This window comes from Conger conger, chromosome 1 (genome assembly GCF_963514075.1).
Source record: "Conger conger chromosome 1, fConCon1.1, whole genome shotgun sequence".
NCBI classification, from domain to species: Eukaryota; Metazoa; Chordata; class Actinopteri; order Anguilliformes; family Congridae; genus Conger; species Conger conger.
This window is the reverse complement of record NC_083760.1, coordinates 6,734,483-6,747,405: the sequence shown is the minus strand read 5'-3', so window position 1 is coordinate 6,747,405 and position 12,923 is coordinate 6,734,483. Positions and strand designations below refer to the sequence as shown.

The 12,923-nt window shown below is 45.2% G+C and overlaps 1 protein-coding gene across 1 annotated transcript; it reads right to left on the bottom strand.

Annotated features, from left to right (window-relative positions):
• Positions 1 to 4,157: 4,157 nt before the first annotated feature.
• Positions 4,158 to 7,098, bottom strand: LOC133140842 (tubulin alpha-1C chain-like). The gene is made up of 4 exons (XM_061261093.1): positions 6,926 to 7,098; positions 6,136 to 6,284; positions 4,852 to 5,532; positions 4,158 to 4,451 (listed from the first exon to the last, which is right to left on the bottom strand). Exons 1-4 carry the CDS (start codon positions 7,044 to 7,046, stop codon positions 4,158 to 4,160), a joined length of 1,245 nt encoding a protein of 414 aa, XP_061117077.1. The 5' UTR covers positions 7,047 to 7,098.
• Positions 7,099 to 12,923: the final 5,825 nt, after the last annotated feature.

Below are 12,923 nucleotides of genomic sequence, written 5' to 3'. Positions count from 1 at the left end.
GCTTATGATAAAATGTGGACGTAAATGGAAATGTTTTCTACCACAGCTGGACTGAGAAGGATTGAAAGGAAGGCGAAATGACGAGGCCTATACTCTGTAAGCGCATGCACTGAGACGCACGCATTTCAAGTGGGTAGCGTATCATACAAACCCGCTTTTGGTTTCGAAGTGGTTTGGACTGGGTGATATATTTTGTTTGTCTCTTTTTAAAATCGGGAAGGGGTTAATTATTTTAATAGCAAGCACTGAAAAGGATACAATTGCAATATCGTGCAGACAAACTGTTTACTTAAAACATTCCTCAGAAGCGCGGAAGACTGGGAATAGAACCTACTTTCCCGGGAAGTTTGCGGGATGCCCTGGTGAGATGGTGGACTGATGTCTTTGTTGTGCTGGATGCAGCAAACGGACTCTGGAGAAATCTCCGCTGATGACGTTGCAGAAGCGACTCGTATCGAAGGATTACGTGTTTATTTTCACTGGGAACCGCGTTCTCTCTAATTAAGACGGAGGCGTGTGTGTGACGAGATCAAAATCAAAACACAGTACACTCCCTCTTCCTTAGCCCGACACACGGAGAGGTGGATTGCAAAGAAGCAAACAACATACCAAAAAAAAAAAAAAAAAAAAAAAAGTTGGAAGGCGTCTCAATGTGTCTGTCGAGTCTCTCAGTCCCGTAGGAACTCGTAGGAAAGTCATCGCATCTGTAGATCCACGTGTCTTCAGCTTTTTCCGCTTCTCTTTTCATACTTTATAAATGCTTTAACTATTTAAAAGATTGAAAAAAAAAAAAAAACACAAACAAAAATGGCAATATGTATGGCAGTGTTTAATTTCGTAATTTAAATAAAAAAATAAAAATAAAAAGTCTTAAAAAAAAAACAACAACCCTTCTGTTCTGGATAAGTGTATTTTTTGCTTGTTTAAAGTGATGTGATGGTCTCCGTCAGTGAGCATTATGGTTTCTTCAGGTTGTCTCTAGAACCTCTGTTCCCGGCTGAATGCACCGTTTTGTCCTGCGACACCCGACAGAGCAGGTCGTCACACCTGTCCCAAAACCCGGCACTTTTCTCCCTCCCCACAGACACTGAAAGGGTGTGTATTTTTTTTTAATAGACAACAGCCAATGGAATTGATTTTATTCAACACCACTGGTCTCACTTGTTCACGGGCATAATTGCACTATTGAAGTCAACTTCTAAATGGAAAGGGAGAGACCTTCAATTTATTGAATGCCCTGAACAGGAGCCTCCACTCCCACTCTCAGACCCACAGTGAGAAGAACACCAAGACCCAGAACGCACTGCTCCCACCAAAGCCTGCCTCTCCCCTCTGCCCAACCAATGTCAAGTCTCGATTTTGATTGGCAGATGGTAGTCGGGGACAACAGTGCATTCAGTGCATCCTGTCAGTTATAAGTGCAGAGATGATTCTGCAGTTCTTCTCATATTTTCAATATGGAATATCTTTATTTTTCCAAGTTTGTTGTGTGTGTGTGTGTGTGTGTGCGCAAGTGTGCGTGTATGTGTGTGTTTACAATCATTTGAAACATTGGAATTGTTTCCCTTTAAATATGTTCTGTACATGAAAATCTCTTATTTGTCTGTTATGCTGTCATTGCTTTGTTTTGTAATAAATGATCAAAAGGCGATAATCTGTGTCGTGTTCTAATGTGTGTTTCCGGCTGTCTTACGAAAGTTGCATTACATTACAGGCATTTAGCAGACGCTCTTATCAAGAGCGACGTACAACGAAGTGCCGATCGAACACAGGGACAAGTGCGATGAGGACCCTAGAGGACAGTACGGTTCCAAGTCCTAGCGTGACCGTACAGATACAGTTTGAATCCTTGAAGAATACATCAACTGTTCACCTCACATTGCTGGTTGAATCACTGAACTTGAAGTAGCCCAAAATCAGTAGGAAACTTTGTTCTCACCAATAAGTCGGGGTTTCAGTTGGACGCCTTTTAAAATGGTGGTTCTGCTACAGTCACCTGTAGCAGAACAGGGGTGTCAAACTCCAGTCCTGGAGGGTCACAGTGCCTGCAGTTTTGACTCCAGTCCTGGAGGACCGCAGTGTCTGCTGCTTTTTGTGGTTTCCTTTCTATATATGTGTGTGAATTCTTTGACAGTTTGTGTTACTGTAAGTCAAGTACTTGGTAGACAAAGCATGTCTGAAAACATGCGGACACTGCGGCCCTCCAGGACTGGAGTTAAACCTGCAGACACTGCGGCCCTCCAGGACGAGTTAATCCAGCAGACACTGCGGCTCTCCAGGACTGGAGTTAATCCAGCAGACACTGTGGCCCTCCAGGACTGGAGTTAAACCTGCAGACACTGCGGCCCTCCAGGACTGGAGTTAAACCTGTAGACACTCCGGCCCTCCAGGACTGGAGTTAAACCTGCAGACATTGCAGACCTCCAGGACTGCAGTTAAACCAGCACACTGCAGCCCTCCAGGACTGGAGTTAAACCTGCAGACACTGCGGCCCTCCAGGACTGGAGTTAAACCTGCAGACATTGCAGACCTCCAGGACTGCAGTTAAACCAGCAGACACTGCGGCCCTCCAGGACTGGAGTTAAACCTGCAGACACTGCAGCCCTCCAGGACTGGAGTTAAACCTGCAGACACTGCGGCCCTCCAGGACTGGAGTTAAACCTGCAGACACTGTGGCTCCCACAAATAGTGCTAAAATTGCAGACACTGTAGGCCTCCAAGACTGAAGTTTGACACTTATGTTGTAAAGATTAACACACTGCACATTTAGCATATTTCTGTATTTACAAAACTGGCCCTCAGTCTGAGGTATAGCTCATTTTCAAGTGCCGTTGAAATAATTCCAAGGAGTACTCATTATTCGTACTTAGGACAAATTATGTGGTGGAACATTTTAATCAAATTTAAGTCTGCAAATGTATTCATATATACCAGCCAATGTTTCAAAACCACTTATGCTACCATTAATTTAAATCACCAGCGAGTGTGGCTTCAAGCTACTCACTGTCAAAAACAATTAGGTTTTGATTAAAAGCGCACTGGTTGAGGGCGAGCTTCAATGAAATGGTTCCAGAGAAAATTCACTTTTAGTTGCAGTTACACAGTAGAGCCACCAGATGGCAGTGCGACGTAACGTCTGTCATTTGAACCACGGCGACAATAAACGGTGTTTACGAGGCGACGTCTTTTTTCCTGGTGTGCGGCCACCACCATAGCGATTTACTATGGTCTTAAAATGACCTCAACAGATTCAAATTCACTACAGTAACATCAGTGACAGAGGAAACGGGGTTTCCATGGTGACTTCTGCAGCATCATCATCCTCCCTCAGCGGTGAAGGTGATGAAACACAAACATGGGATTCACTACAGAGAGCAGTGCAGTTACTCTACTCTAACGGGTTCACCTGTCAACTAAGCTGTGTGCCTCAGCTACATCCTTTGGGCGTTTTTATGACTTACTTGCAGAAGTCCAGTCCCGGTTTTTTGTTCCAACCGATTATCGCGGCTTCATGGCTTAGTTTTCATGGCTGCGGTTCCTTTTCTTATTGCACCAAAGCAAATGTCTATGTTTTCGCATAATCCTGAAACTGAAACTCTTGTTTCCCTAACCTCTGGGAAAAAACAGGCTTGCAGAAGCATCAGTTTTTCAGGGCTATAAATCTTTTAAAAGTTACACTTGCAATCTTTGTTTATCACGTATATGGAGTAAAAAAAAGTGTTTATTATATTACCGTGTGCTATGAAAAAACATCACATATTTAAGTAAAAGCTTTAAAAAAGTTGGATATACTAATGTAAAAGATATATATAATACACCATTCAATGTCCTGGGTATAGGTTGAAGTGTCTTGAGATCACTAACCCTTAGCATCTGGCAGATCCTTTTAAGTGAACCTAAACCTCAAGAGTTAAAGATGACGATAGTTAAATCCTAAAAAGTCCCAAAATTCATCTCATCATTTACTCACAGAACTGAGAGGGAAAGGCAGTTTTTTAAAAAATAAACATGTGAACGTTTATTGAAGCAACAGGCAGAAACAGTGGCGTGAACTTTACTGCGGGGTGGGGGAGGAAAGGGGGGGTTGTTCAAACGCAGAACGCGGCGGGGGGACACAGCGGACGCCCCCCGAGGCCCACGGGACGTCCCGTCGGCGCTCAGAACTCCTCGCCCTCCTCGTCCCCCTCCATGCTGTCGGCCCCCACCTCCTCGTAGTCCTTCTCCAGGGCGGCCACGTCCTCCCGCGCCTCCGAGAACTCGCCCTCCTCCATGCCCTCGCCCACGTACCAGTGCACGAAGGCGCGCTTGGCGTACATCAGGTCGAACTTGTGGTCCAGCCGCGCCCAGGCCTCCGCCACCGCCGTGGTGTTACTGAGCATGCACACCGCCCGCTGCACCTTCGCCAGGTCGCCCCCGGGGACCACCGTGGGGGGCTGGTAGTTTATCCCCACCTGAGAGAGGGGGAGGGAACGGAGAGAGAATGGAGAGAGAGAAGGGGAGGGAGAGAGAGAGAGAGAGAGAGAGAGAGAGGGGGAGAGGGAGAGAGATGGAGGGAGAGGGAGAGAGGGAGGGGGAGAGGGAGAGAGGGAGGGGGAAAGGGAACGGAGAGAGAGGGAGGGGGGAGAGAGAGAAAGAGAGAGGCAGGGGGAGAAAGAGAGAGAATGGAGAGAGGGACAGAAAGAGAGAGGGACAGAAAGAGATAGAAAGCAAGAGAAATGGAGCAGGAGAGGGAGAGAAAGTGTGAGTGAGCGTGGGAGCAGAAGAAAGAGAGATAGAAAACGACGGGTTAACCTGGAGCTGAGAGGATTAAAAGCCCTAAGTGCAGGCTTAAGCTCTGCTGAGACGGCTCACCTTGAACCCGGTGGGGCACCAGTCCACAAACTGGATGGTGCGCTTGGTCTTGATGGTGCCGATGGCGGCGTTGACGTCTTTGGGCACCACGTCGCCGCGGTACAGCAGGCAGCAGGCCATGTACTTCCCGTGGCGCGGGTCGCACTTCACCATCTGATTGGCCGGCTCGAAGCAGGCGTTGGTGATCTCGGCCACGGTCAGCTGCTCGTGGTAGGCCTTCTCGGCGGAGATGACGGGCGCGTAGGTGGCCAGGGGGAAGTGGATGCGGGGGTAGGGCACCAGGTTGGTCTGGAACTCGGTCAGGTCCACGTTCAGCGCCCCGTCGAAGCGCAGCGAGGCCGTGATGGAGGAGACGATCTGGGCCATGAGCCGGTTGAGGTTGCTGTAGGAGGGCCGCTCGATGTCCAGGTTCCTGCGGCAGATGTCGTAGATGGCCTCGTTGTCCACCATGAAGGCGCAGTCGGAGTGCTCCAGCGTGGTGTGCGTGGTCAGGATGGAGTTGTAGGGCTCCACCACGGCCGTGGACACCTGGGGCGCCGGGTAGATGGAGAACTCCAGCTTGGACTTCTTCCCGTAGTCCACCGACAGACGCTCCATCAGCAGGGAGGTGAAGCCGGAGCCCGTTCCCCCTCCGAAGCTGTGGAAGACCAGGAAGCCCTGCAGGCCTGTGCACTGGTCCGCCTGGGGAGAGGAGAGGGACCCTTTTAAACACATTAACATTTGCCTACAAGTCAGGTACAGTATCTTTGGAGAGGAGAGAGGGACTCTTTTTAACACCGTAACATTTGCCTACAAGTCAGGTACAGTATCTTTGGAGAGGAGAGAGGGACTCTTTTTAACACCGTAACATTTGCCTACAAGTCAGGTACAGTATCTTTGGAGAGAGGAGAGAGAGGGACTGTTTTTAACACCGTAACATTTGCCTACAAGTCAGGTACAGTATCTTTGGAGAGGTGAGAGGGACTGTTTTTAACACTGTAACATTTGCCTAAAACAAGTCAGGTACAGTATCTTTGGGGAGAGGAGAGAGGGACTCTTTTTAACACAGTAACATTCGCATACAACTCAGGTAAGGTATCTTTAAAAGGAAGCACGCACCAGAGAGAGGCTTAGCATGTGTGGTTGTTTGATCAACCAGATAGCAAACTCTTATAGATACAGAAATAAAGTATTACCACACACAAAAGGAACCTTTACTAAGCTTATGGGACATTAGCGAGTGTTGATAAAAGCAGAACGTAGATTATTTGATACGTGATTGGTGTTCTTGCAGCGCAGTTATACCAGTTTGCGGATGCGGTCCAGCACCAGGTCGATGATCTCCTTGCCGATGGTGTAGTGGCCGCGGGCGTAGTTGTTGGCGGCGTCCTCCTTCCCGGTGATGAGCTGCTCGGGGTGGAAGAGCTGCCGGTATGTCCCAGCACGCACCTCATCTGGAGAGACCCAACCACCCAATCACAGAGTCACCAAAACAGGACTGTCATTACAAATAACAAGGACGCTGGCATTGATGCGAAGCACCTTTCAGTTACTTGAGGGCTAACAGCTCCCCCTTATGGAGAGTCTTTAGCCTGCTGTGAGTGAGTGTGAGTGAGTGAGTGAGTGAGTGAGTGAGTGAGTGAGTGAGTGAGTGAGTGAGTGAGTGAGTGAGTGAGTGAGTGAGTGTGTGAGTGAGTGTGTGTGTGTGTGTGAGTGAGTGAGTGACTGAGTGTGTGTGTGTGTGTGTGTGTGGAGAGACAGACAAGGCATGAGGTGTTTTGCATCTAAAAATAAATCTGTGACTCTTGTGATGTCACTGAGTAAGACTACACAGTCCACATCCAAACGGGGACTAACAAGTTAAACGAAACGTTAAACTTTCCTTTCACAATTTGACTACGGGTTGGTTGAGTGAATTTACAATTTTAAACAATGAAATCGAGATTTAACGATTCTCGGGAGACCACGGCATTAACGGCGTTCTTGCCGGTTGTCGTTGAAGGTGTGAAGTGAGGTGTTGAAGTGTCCAGCCGGCTGAAGGGGGCCCTAGGAGCGCCCAGTGCTGTGATTAGGGCCCTGAGGACGGAGGACTCACCGATGACGGTGGGCTCCAGGTCCACGAACACAGCCCTGGGGACGTGCTTGCCCGCCCCAGTCTCGCTGAAGAAGGTGTTGAAGGAGTCGTCCCCTCCGCCGATGGTCTTGTCGCTGGGCATCTGCCCGTCCGGCTGGATGCCGTGCTCCAGGCAGTACAGCTCCCAGCATGCATTGCCGATCTGGACGCCGGCCTGGCCCACGTGGATGGATATGCACTCGCGCTGCGGGAAGAGGGGAGGCCGTCGGAAAACACGCCGAAATGGGTCGCTGCTGCTTGTGCTCAAATCGTTTTTTTTTAAGCAGATTTACGCGACCTGAAATCAGACGTCAAAAGTAATGAAAACAATCTTGGAAATAAATGACATCACATCGCGTCGAACGTCGCATTACACATTGCATGTGTTTACCAAATATTAAACACAGCCTTAAACTGTTCACTGAAAATTTTATATATTTAGAGGTTCATAATGTCAACACTAGAGCCTCATCAATTAATTACATTTTATACGCATGTTGGTGCAGCAGTAATCTAGTTTAAGTTAATGTCAAACTACAATGTCTAAATCCAGCCGCTGATGTTACCCCCGCCACCGAAATCTAAAACGTTTTCACAAAAGATTGCTTTGCATCCCTGCAAATTACATTACATTATTCTGTCAGTGTTTGCAGTGCAAAACTGTGCTAGACCATATAAATTGTTTCAAAATCATGTTCAGATATGCTCCTGTTAAGGGGGAAGTTGAATCAGCCTGCCAAGCCGGTTTCAGCCAGTTGAGTGGACACCTGCCATTTCTGTAACTCAACCTATTTGACTGACTGTGGCGGTTTTTTTGTGCCACTATAATGATTAAATAACTGTTTATATAAAGGTATAACCCAAATTTGAAGAATGCATTACACTCTAAAATGGAATATTAGTAACATAACGCATTATTGAGATATGTTGCGATAAAAATAATCTACTTAGCTAGGCCGTTTTGAATTAAAAGGATAGCTAATTTAGCTAGCTCTTTTGTAAATGGCTTGTGAACGTGCACATAATTATTTTACCTGGAGAACCTGAACATAAAGAGCCAATCCAAAACGAAGACCAATGCCAAAACTAATAAACAATATTTTTTAATGCTTACTGGTTATCGGCATACTTGACACACCTAAGATGATAGCGGCAACTGAAATCACGTTATCAATTGCTATTAGCTAGCTTGCTAGCGTAACTTAAGCGTATCTAACCAGCTATGTTGACATGGCTAACTTAGAAAATGGCTATTCAAGTAACCGGTATTATACTTACCATAATTTAATTAAATTACTCAAAACAATAAAATATCAATATAAAATATCTATATCTTAAACTGAGATCTTTCAGGGTCACTTCTATTTTGTTTTGGAGACTATTTAAGTTGCAGTCTCTCTTTAGGTAACAAGGGACATCAGATAAGACTTCACGGGAGAGGCGGCAGATTCGTTTTCCGTTAACCGTTAATTCCGTTAATGCTGCACTCAGTGGTTCAAAATCGGAGGACCAGACACCTCTATAATTGGCTCATTTAAATTGAAAGCTGTTATTCTTTCATTCGTCACCGAGCACGCAAACGGCCACACACCCCTTATGATTGGTTAATCGTGTCATGTGGTTTGTGGACGTTCAAATAGTTCTTCACGTGCCACGTGCAGTTTGGTTTCCATGGTCAATGACAAAGACGCGTAGTTCCTCGGCTACCAGCAGGCAAGATATTCACCATAGGTATCGACTCCTTAAGAACAAGGCTATTACTGCCTCATCGTCCAGTGTAAACAGGATGTATAGAACGGGAGAAAGATCGCAATTTTAAAACCACTTTCAAAGACCATTGATTACCTAACTCCGCTATCGCAGTACGGGTCGAATTTTGGTCTGTATACACTTCATTTGCAGCATTTCTATTGGTTGAGAGGCTGGCTGTTCCATTGGTTGCAATGTAGGTGACAGGTTAGCTGTAAGTAGTTCATTGGTGCATTGACCACTTTTGAGAATTTCCGACCGCCAATCAAAGGCATGGAAGGACATCCCACAGCCAGACAAGCATACTCTCTGCTTTCATGAAAATGATTGACACACAGTATATTCTATCCCTGGGCCTACACATGACACATGTTGCTATCTGACACAGGATCTTCATATTGCCAATCTTTGACAGTGCTCTGACCTTCCGAACTCTTCTGAAAGTAGATTCTTATCTTAAGGAATAACGGTGAGATACAGAGATTAGGGGTCATAAACTCCAGAGTCTGTGACACTGAAATAAACATGTTTTTTTTTAAATGTTTTTATTTTTCTTTCAGAATGATTTGGTTAGTATCTGCTCCAAGTATAGAGTTTTTAACCATATCAGTGGTTATCCCTGACAGAGATTAAATAATTCTGAACAGCTAATTGTCAATTTACACAGTAAAATGTCCAGTGTTAATCCAACTCTGTAGAGCACCTTGGAGTCCAATAGTGACCATATGTATTTTGTAAGAGTTGGTTCAACTCAATGATTCAATCAAAAGTTTAATAATTTGTGTTATTTTCTGAGATTAATTGGAATGTAAAACTCTGTAGACAATGGCCCTGAAGAAGCAAGTATTGGGATCATTGAAGAACCTTGTTTTGATGACCTGTGTGCAGGCTGGTAAGGGTGGGTAGGACGTTAGGGTCCAGGGGGAATTCTCAAATTGATTTAGAGAGCTCGTCTTTGGCAAGCAAATGAATAATTTTAAGTAACCTTTGTGTTGGAAACTTAAATACATACAATATAGGACCCAATCACACATTGGTTTTGAGAAATACAATGAACAGTCTTCCGAACTTGTGAACTCTCCGTGGGCTGGTGGAAAATTGACATCTGGATTGTTCACATCACTGAAGTGCATTTGAATGGGCAGACACTCTTGCGCTCAGTCAATAAACAGAATGGGCGATAAAAGGTCCATGGTGATTTGATGCTAAAACTAATGGGCTGGGTTTATTGCATTTGGCAATGCCTGTGCTCGTGCTTACAGCGTGGAGGTTATCCGTACATGGATTATGAGGCACTTTTATCGCTTCCAATCACAATCTTTAACTTGTGCTGTTCATTAGCACTTTTACGTACTAAGAGCACAATGGCCTGCCTTTGGCCCAGATTACTTCTGTGTGATATTTACAATATTCACAATGAACGTGGACTACCATGGAGAACGGGAAGGTGCGTACAGTGCTCCAGTTTAAATATTGCCAGAATCCGGAAATATTTGTATATTCAAATGAAGTTATTCCAGTAAGCTGCATTGTTAAATTGGGTCACATTTTGCGGTAAGAACTTCATGCAGCCGCACCCAAGCAGTTCCACTTCCTACTCACCTGTGACCTTATAACACCTGATCGGCACACCTGCGGGCTACCACCGTGTGCTACCTACTGCCCTCTAGTGGAGAAATGTCACAGTGCAAAATACATACAAATCTACAAAAAACTAAAATGTCTTCTACAAACCCAATGGCCCAGAATGCATCTGACTGACAGAGACTCGGAACGAGAGGCAGCTCTGTCCTCTTGCGCTCGCTTTGTGAGTTTGCATAACGTGGGCGCATCGCTGTAAATGTCCGTCTCGTTCGGATTGCGCAAATGCCAAAGTTCAATATACACATGCCCAAGCCATGTCGTACACACACACTGTACTCTCAGTCTCTATGTACCTGACACGACCTGTGAAGCTTACATAACTGGTCATGTAACTATGGGGTTGTGGTTTTGGCTTCAAGGCCACGGCAGTGCTGTGGTAGGCCCACAGCTTGTACGAAGGCTGCAGTCAAAACACCAACTTCCTAAAACAGAGCCGTGCAAGTCATTCTGTGCCAGAGGTATCGCTTCATATTAGACGTGGATGTGTATGTCTTTTGGGCAGTAGATGGCAGCAAAAGGCCAGTAGTACTCATGAACTAAAACAAGATATTTGAAACTATTTCTGTTCAGACGATACAATTTCCTTTTAGCGAAAGCTGGTCAGACTACACGCGTTTCCTTCACCTCTCGGATACTTCCGCCTTTTGGTGTATTTGGGGGGTTTTCTTACAGTATGTTTGTAACCTCATGATCTTTGAGAAGTCTAAAATAGTCTACGTGGCACAGATTGCCTGGTTTGAAACTACAACAGGTAAGCAAGTCAGGTTACCATCATAGGCTCATGAACATTTCCTCTGTAATTTTATTTATTTAGTTCCACTTCACGACGGTTATTTCCCAAATTAAATGTGGCAGCTCAATTACATAAGTGCTGAATACAGGACAAACTGTGTCCCGTACGAGACGTTCCTTTCTGGGAAACGGGACATCCCTCCTAAATCAGGACTGCTGGCTCCCCTACATGGCATCGCTATACCTCAACTTTACTGAGATAATTCAGGGTAAATGCCTCATGCATGGGAACAAGAGCGGAACCTGCAACGCTGTCGAGAAGGCCTGCTACTCTCTTATTCTTATTTATTCTTATTTATTTCATTTATTATTTGTCCTTAACTTATTATTATCATATGTATGTATGCATGTATATGGATGTATGTGTATGTATATGTGTGTGTATATATATAAATATGTATGTGTGTATATATGTATGTATATGTATGTGTATATATGTGTATATGTAGGTATGTATCCTTTTTTTTTTTTTTTTTCTTTCTTTTGTAATTGTAAAAACTATATGTGGAACCAGGGGTGGGATATAGGGGGGGCAAAAGTGTGTGTGTGTGTGTGTGTGTGAGTGTGTGTGTGTGTGAGTGTGTGTGTGAGTGTGTGTGTGTGTGTGTGTGTGTGAGTGTGAGTGTGTGTGTGTGTGTGTGTGTGTGTGTGTGTGTGTGTCAGGTACGGCACTAGACATAACAGTGTGCTGTTTGTGAACAAGGCATAAGTTCTACCTAAACACAAAGATATGCGCTCACATTTCAGATAAGATAAGGTGGGACACATGCGTCAGGTCTGGCCCTTTGAGGGTACTTAATCCAGGACAGAACACCAGTGCGTGGAGGGATTCTGTGCCACAAAACCTGTGTTGTGTTTCAGTCATCTTTCTGCTGGCCAGTGTGATTGCAATAAGCGTTTACTTTCTTTCATAAGGTGCTTGTGTGGTGAGTTTCTACATTGCCCTGACGTTGACTCCACAGGAATAAACTTTGATTCCTAATTCCATTTCAAGGTTCATCTTCATCACATTGCAAGGAATGCACTATGGGTAAAAATATGCAACTTTAGCACATATTTATACCCTAGAAAAGTCTAAACACCATAGGCATAGGAATCATATTAGCCATGATGTTCCCTTGACTGGTTGACATGGTAGGATTAACATGGCACATCGTTAACGGGGGTTATATGGTGGCCACCTAGTGACAAGTCGGTAAAGTCACTTGTCAGCAATGCATGGTATGCTGGGTTTTTGAGCCAATATGGCGTTTTTGACTTCATCATTATCTGACTATGATTAAAAGTCCATGGCAACTATCTACATAGGGTGGCGTTGGGTGGGTGAGCGCGCTGACCAGAGTTTATCGAGTTTCTGTTGCATAGTTCCTCCAAACAACATTCCAGGCACCAGTTGTCGCTGTCAGATCAATCTAAGCATGGAGGCACTGTGTCGTGTGCTTGACCGCGGCAGCCTGATTGAGCAACAGGCTTTTGAACAGCGCTGTAAGTCGTTTACTTACAGTTAACTCATTACATTTTACTTGTAATTTTTTTACGACTAAACTGGAAGTTTTGCTATATAAGTTAAAACGACCGTTCACGCCATTCATCTAACCACAGCCGCTCGCATAAGCACAATTAATTAAAGTAGGGCAGCCTACATTAAAAGGAGTCTCGGTGATTTAAACGCGCTTTGCTGAAAACTACACTACCAAGAAGACACGCATACCTTAGCGTAATCTGATTGGCTGAAGGCGCTTCCACTCCCCTTCCAAAGAGATTCCCACTGGCCCATGTGACTCCGTGAGCCCGT

Excerpts from the sequence above, each read along its gene's own strand:
- LOC133140842 (XM_061261093.1), bottom strand. The coding sequence starts at position 7,046 with ATGCCCAGCGACAAGACCATCGGCGGAGGGGACGACTCCTTCAACACC. Across the intron at positions 6,285-6,925 it reads CCTGGAGCCCACCGTCATCG|ATGAGGTGCGTGCTGGGACA; the intron begins GTGAGTCCTCCG and ends GGGTCTCTCCAG. Across the intron at positions 5,533-6,135 it reads TGGACCGCATCCGCAAACTG|GCGGACCAGTGCACAGGCCT; the intron begins GTATAACTGCGC and ends TCCTCTCCCCAG.